Source organism: Caenorhabditis briggsae, assembly GCF_000004555.2.
Source record: "Caenorhabditis briggsae complete genome, chrII, whole genome shotgun sequence".
NCBI classification, from domain to species: domain Eukaryota; kingdom Metazoa; phylum Nematoda; class Chromadorea; order Rhabditida; family Rhabditidae; genus Caenorhabditis; species Caenorhabditis briggsae.
This window is the reverse complement of record NC_013486.2, coordinates 1,282,404-1,289,630: the sequence shown is the minus strand read 5'-3', so window position 1 is coordinate 1,289,630 and position 7,227 is coordinate 1,282,404. Positions and strand designations below refer to the sequence as shown.

Sequence of the window (7,227 nt, the reverse complement as noted above, 5' to 3'; positions counted from 1 at the left end):
CGAGATGCAATTTTTTTTTTTGGATTTTTTGAGTATCCTCTGACTTTTTGGTCTTCTTCGATTGGTTATGTGTCAATTATAATTAAATGTTATATGACTAAAAAGCTGATTTTCTAAGCGTTCCAAAACAACTTTCAATTTGTGAAACGGATTTTTAGAATTCGAGATGAACAAGATTGAAATTTTGAGATATATAAATTGTTTTGGAATTTTTCAATGGAATTTTTTGAAAGTTGAATTTCTGAGCTTCCCAAAACAATGTTCAGTTCTCTAAACAAATTTTTAAAACTGGAAATAAATTTAATGATTGAAATTTTGAGATGCTATTTTTTAATGAATTTTCAAGGTACTCCCTAAATTTTGGTCTCTTTCAATTGGAAATTTTTATGGACCAACAACAAAATTTATATCACTAAAAAGCTGAATTTCTGGGCTTTCCAAAACTATTTTCATTTTTCAATACCAATTTTCAGAATTCGAGTTACAGTAGTTTAAAATTTCGAATATTGATGCTAATTTTTATTTTCAAATTTTTCTGGTATTCTCTAAATTTCTATTCCCAACAAAGTGTCAAGAAACTTTGAAAAAAGATGAAAAATGGGGGAAAATTCTTTCTCAACCTGTCAAAAGATCTGGTAGATAAGATACATCTTTGGGTTTCCGCCAAAAAAGAGACAGTAATTTAGGGGGAAAAGAAGAAAAGGAACAATTATACGATCTGTCATTGTAGTAAGTATCCCCACCGTATAATGGAAATTATATCAAGATGAGGAGAGGGAAACGAGGGAATTGGGGTCTTCATATTGCATAATTCTGATCCCCCTACTCCCATCAGGAGGAATCTGATGGATGTCTGGGAACCGGGAATTCTAATTGTAAGGATCCCAATTTCAAAGGGGGACTAACATCTGGTCACAGCTTTATGTCTTGTAACTTTTTTTCTAGACAAGGTACAGTATTGTAAATAGAAACATTTCGTAGCTTTTGAGATTTTCAATCTTATCCATTTTATTTGGTCAAGAAAAATAGGTCCTAAAGAAAAGTTAAGGGTCTTTCAGTTTTTGAGCCGTTGTTCGTCCGTTCGTAATCCGTTTGTACACCGTTCGGCCCACAATTAAGCTAGATTACATCTGAATAGTTGGAATTTTTACGCTAGGAGCTTCAAGATGAGTATAATCATGACCTACTTTCCTTGATTTTCAAATTTCGGACCCCCTATGCGCCTTTAATGTCAAATTTCAAATTTAAAGGAACATAGTCGTGTTTATACTTATTTTAAAGCTCTTAACGTCAGAAATTCAGAAATACAAATAAAAATAACCGATTGTTGCTGTATATATCAATAGGGCGCGTTTTCTGCATCCTAGAGATAATCTCCGAAGGGATGAGGGTACGGTAATTATAGTATTTCTCCGTATTTTCTGCATATTTCCTGTTGATACCATAATTATAGGATATGGGGTAGTTTTGTATAGAACAACCTAGATTTAGAATTTTCGGAAAATTGATACAATTGAAAATAAGGATTAATTTTAGGGGAGATTCTGGAAGTTTCAGGTTTACTAGAACAAGAAAACGGAGAGAAAATAGTCTGAAATTTTTAGAATTTTTGAAATTTATTTTAGAATTTTCAGAATTAAAAAAGTCCAAAAAAAATACTCACGACGCATTTCCATAGTGAAGACCCTCATCGTCGGCTGGCTCGATGACTAAATCGTCGTCTTCGGGTCGTGGAGACATCTGGAAAATTCTAGAAATTAAGAAGTTTTTAGGATACACAGACACACAGACAGACGAAAATTGAAAAAAAATTGAGAAAAATCTATGAAAAATGAGCGATTTTAAGATTAGCGATTATCGAAAAAGGGGCGGGGCCTATTTTTTGAATTTATGGTTTTCAGATGTTTCTTTGAAAAATGAGGTTTATAAGAGAAATTAGAAAATCTAGAAAGCTTATTAAAAATTCAGTGAAGCAGAGGAAATATATAAACAGGTGAATTTTTTATCATTTGAAAGATGAAAAAAAGTCAAGGAATCAAAAATATTTTTAGGAGAAAAAAAATTCAGAAATTTAAAGAAGACGAAAGAATTGAACATTGAAAATTTCAACACATAAAGTACGAAAAATACGAAATTCCAAAAAACAAAAAGGTCACTAATTTCTAAAATTCCAAGGATAAACTGCAAAATGCGCTCCATTGCTAAAGCGACTATCTGTCAGATGATGGCAATGGAATTTTCGAATTGCTCACGTTGAGGGCTTCAAAATGAGTATAAACACAGCTGTTTTCCTTTAAAGTCGAAATTTGGCATTAAAGGCGCATAGCGGGGTCCGAAATTTGAAAATGAAGGAAAGTAGGTCATGGTTATACTCATTTTGAAGCTCTTCACGTGAGAATTTCAAAAATCTAAATATCACATCAGTCTAGCTTAGCTGTCGGCCGAACGGGCTAGAAACGGACCACCAGCGGACCAAAAACGTGCCAAAAACTGGAGAACCCATAACATTTTTCAGAATCAATATATTTGAATGAACCAAAATGGAAATAATAGAAAAACGCAAGAGCTTCAAAATGAGTATAAACACGACCATGTTCCTTTAAAGTTGAAATTTGACATTAAAGGCACAATTGAAAACTATCAAAACTTTACAAAATTCCTAGAAATTTCTGAATCTTTGGAATGAAAAAAGGAGAATCCGAAAACTTAAAAATGTCTGAAATTCTCTCCTGTTTTATCTTCTGTTTTTCCCCGATTTCCAACCGAATCCAAAATGGAATACGTATAGAAAAAAGAGAGGAAAGAAGACACACAAAATGACTACTACAAACTCATTTTGCAGTCATCCATCACATTTATTTCTACACGCTTTCATCGTCTTTTTTTCAGATACCAAAAAGATGAAAATGTACTACGACTACTAATTTATTAAATATTCACAAAACTCATTTTCATCCTTTCTAGTACTTTTCAATACTTTTGAAAGAAACAAAAAACTAAAGTTGCGGTTTGGCTGTTTGAATTTTTGAAACTAAAAATTTCTTCGAAATCGCGCATAGAGGGTCCGAAATTTGAAAATCGAGGAAAGTAGGTCATGATTATATGTATTTTGAAGCTCTTCACGTTAGAATTTCAACTATTTAGATGTAACATCAATCTAGCTTAACTGTGGGCCGAACGGTGTACAAACGGATTACGAACGGACGAACAACGGCTCAAAAACTGAAAGACCCTTAACTTTCCTTTAGGATCAATATTTTTTGACAAAATAACATGGAACTGATAGGAAACTTCAAGGGCTTCAAAATGAGTATAAACACGAATATGTTCCTTTAAAGTTGAAATTTGACTTTAAAGGCGCATAACGGGTCCAAAGTTTAAAAATCAAGGAAAGTAGGTCATGATTATACTCATTTTGAAGCTCTTGGCGTGAGGATTTTAACAATCTAAATTTTACATCAGTCTAGCTTAGCTGCCGGTCGTACAAACGGACAAAAAATTGTTTGAATTTTTGAAAGTTTTTGAATTTCTATATTTCTAAATTTTCAAAGAAAAGAGAAACTCTCAAACTTTCAAAAAAAATAATTTGATTTTTAAAGCACTTGTCTCGTTTTCTAACACTGATAATTAAAATATAATTATCTTTAGCGATAATAAAAGTAATTAGATTTTCCGGTGTCCGCGAAAATTAGTCAATAATTTACGCAGCTGGATATTCGAGATCTGATTAGGTGTGAAAAATTATTCTAGTGGGTCTTGACAAGAAAATTTGAGAAAAAAGACATTTTGAATTTGAAGAAATCAAAGTTTCCGAGAATCCGAAATTCCAAAAGAAGAATTGGGGGAATACCAGAAACACTCTAATAGATCGCCACCCGGACCGTCAACTTTGAGCCTATATATCTCACTTCTTTTGAAAGATATCAAAACATTGTCAACTAATAAAATGTTTATCATAATATCAGCAATATTTTATCAGTTAATCTCTTTTTGATACCTTTCACAGAAAATGAGATACATGGGCTCAAAATCATGAACTTCCAAAAATTCTAAACTTCTCCACAATTTGAACTTTTTAGAATCTCCAGAATCCTTAAAATTTTCAGAAAACCTGCAGAAACTAAAAGCAAAAAAAGAAGGATCTCTAGTTCCCGAAATAGTGTAAACTTTTGAGAGATTTAGAGAAATAGGGAGAGAAAGAAATTTCAAGAAGAAGAAGAAGTGGTCCTTAAGTTTCAAAAGGACCTGGAGAGAGAGAGAGAGAGAGGCAGAGAAAAAGAGAGTGTGAAAATTTGTTTATGAAGGTCCGTCCACCCCTGCTGTTGAAAGAAATGAATGGATGTGGAAGGGATGGAAGAGAGGATTAGGATGGATGGAGGACAGAAGAGAACAAGTTTATGAAAAGTAGAATTAATCGAAATATAAAGTTTGGAAATCCTAAGAATATAAATTCAGAAACTTCCCAAAATTCTGAAAATTCGGAAAATCCTAAACTCCAAAACTTCAAATTCCCAAAATTCAGAAAATCCCGATTTCATAGAAATTCCAAAAAACAAAGACTTCTGGAATCTGGAATGTGGGAAAAATTCATAAATTTGAAAGTTCGAAAAAATCGAAAACATCTAAAGATCCAACATTTTCAGTAACTCTAGGTCAAATTCAAAAAAATCTTTAAAGTTCGACATTTTCAAAAATTCCAAAATCTCGGAATATCCGAAAATACGAAAAAGTCCGCGAGTTCGAAAAATCTCAAGAATCCGAAAAAATGCAGAAAATCACAATTTTGAGAAATCCCAAAAAATCGAAAAATCGAAAAATTTCAATTTTTTGAAAACTTGAAATTCTGAAAAAAAACCAAATATTTCAAAAACAAAACCCGATGCCTAGAACAATGGACCACCAGAAAACCCGAAAAGCTAAAAACCCCATCAGAGAAGAATATTAGATTCCCTGGGATGGTGAATCCCAGAAAATCTGATTATTCCTTCTTCTTCTTCTTCCTAATTCTAATACTAAGGACCTAAAAATAAGACACATCTGGTGGGTAAAGAATGGAGGAAAAAGCAGAAGAAGAGGAATACCACCTCTTCTAATTAGAATTCTCTCTTCTGCAGAAGGAGAAGAAGAAGACGTCTTCTGGAGTAGAAGACGTGAAGAAGAAGACATCAACATAGCAGAAGTGAGAAAGGAAAAAAGAGGAGGTGTGAAAAGAAAAGGATTCTGACGACTTCTGTTAACACCAAGGTGTCTCCAGAAGTCGGATTTGTTGAGAATCATGAAAATTTTCGAATTTAGAATTTTTGGAATTTTGGGATTTTGGGGATTTCAGAAGTGGCATTTTGAGGGGTTTTCAGGTTTTGAGATTTTCAGAATTTCCAGAATTTTCTGGAATTGAATTTCTTAAAATTCTGAATTTCTGAATCCCTGAATTTCTGCATTTCTGAATTTCCAGAATTTTCTGGAATTTCTGCATTTCTGAATTTCCAGAATTTTCTGGAATTTCTGAATTTCTGAATTTCTGAATTTCTGAATTTCTGAATTTCTGAATTTCTGAATTTCTCAATTTTTGAATTTCTTAAAATTCTGGATTTCTGAATTTCTGAATTTCTCAATTTTTGAATTTCTGAATTTTTGAATTTCTCAATTTTTGAATTTCTTAAAATTCTGGATTTCTGAATTTCTGAATTTCTCAATTTTTGAATTTCTGAATTTTTGAATTTCTCAATTTTTGAATTTCTTAAAATTCTGGATTTCTGAATTTCTGAATTTCTCAATTTTTGAATTTCTGAATTTTTGAATTTCTCAATTTTTGAATTTCTTAAAATTCTGGATTTCTGAATTTCTGAATTTCTCAATTTTTGAATTTCTGAATTTCTGAATTACGAATTTCAGAATTTCTGAATTTCTGAATTTCTGAAATCCTGAATTTTCTGAATTTCTGGATTTCGGAATTTCGAGATTTTTCAGAATTTTGTAGAATTTCTAGATTTTCTTTCTAGATTTTTGAAATTTTGAAATTCCAGAATTTTCGAAGTTTTGCGGAATTTTGAATTTCTAGAAATTTTTGATTTTTTTTTGGATTTTTTAGAATTGTTTAAATCCCAGAACGTTTGATTTTTGGAATTTTCAGAATTTCTGAGTTTTTGGGTTTTTGGGATTTTTTGGAATTTTGGGGTATTTTTTAAAATATTTAGAACTTTAAAATTTTTGAAGGCGCGAATTCAAATTTTCAAAGATTTCAAAATCTTTAAATGATTTACGCAGAAAAAAAACGGAGAAGGAAAAATTGGGATAGGATTAAGAGAAGACCTGATGAATGGCCGGATCTGGTCCAGGGATTATTAGAAAATACAAAAAGAGGATTAGCGCGGGAATTTGAATTTCTTCCTTATTTTTTTGAAGAATGAATATTTGAAATGACAGGACAAAGAGAACAAATTTAAAGAGTTTTATTGGATTTGAAAATTTTTCAAAAATTAAAAAAAAAACTTTTTTGAAATTTCTGAATTTTTGAACATTTTGCATCTTTGGAAGTTCAGGAATTTTCGGCTTTTTTTAAACTTCTGAATTTATGTAGTTTGGAATTTGAACATTTTTTAATATTTCTAAAATTTTTTTAAATTTAATTTTTTTATTTCGAAGTCCAAGAATACAAAAAAAACCCCAAAATTTCAGAAATTCCAAAAAATCCAAAAACTCCAAAATTCCAAAAAATTGAAATTTCCAAATATCCTAGGAATTCCAAAAACATGAATTTCAAAAAAACCAAAAAAAAAACGGAAAATTCCAAAAAGTTCCATAAAAGTCAGAAAACTTCAAAAAGAACAAAAATTCCGAAAAATTGGAAAATTCCCTAAAATTCCCCTAAACATGAATACAAACAACATGTCTTATTACAACACTAAAAGCTAACAAGAACATGACCACACACATATCAATTTCGGGGTGGAGATGAGCTCCCGTGAGGGCTCACGGAGCAGCAAAAAGGAAGGTTCAAGTGCAAACTCTCTGTCTATGCAGGTATCTCCTCCCTATTGTCTTCTCGTGTTCCCCCTATTCATGAAAATGAATAGAATACACGAGGAGAAGAAGAAGAAAGGAGCAAACATAGAGAGGAAGTACGGCACACCGAACACCACACCTAATTACGGTATTACGTTTCGCTCTGCGCCTTTAAAGAACCGCGGTATGTTCCTTTAAATGAAACATAGAAATTTCGAGATAGCC

At 31.8% G+C, this 7,227-nt stretch overlaps 1 protein-coding gene across 1 annotated transcript; it reads right to left on the bottom strand.

Annotated features, from left to right (window-relative positions):
• Positions 1–1,659: 1,659 nt before the first annotated feature.
• On the bottom strand, positions 1,660–1,740 carry CBG25460 (the record flags this gene model as incomplete). The annotated part of the gene is made up of 1 exon (XM_045241722.1): positions 1,660–1,740. One exon carries the CDS (start codon positions 1,738–1,740, stop codon positions 1,660–1,662), a length of 81 nt encoding a protein of 26 aa, XP_045100313.1.
• Between the last annotated feature and the right edge of the window lie 5,487 nt (positions 1,741–7,227).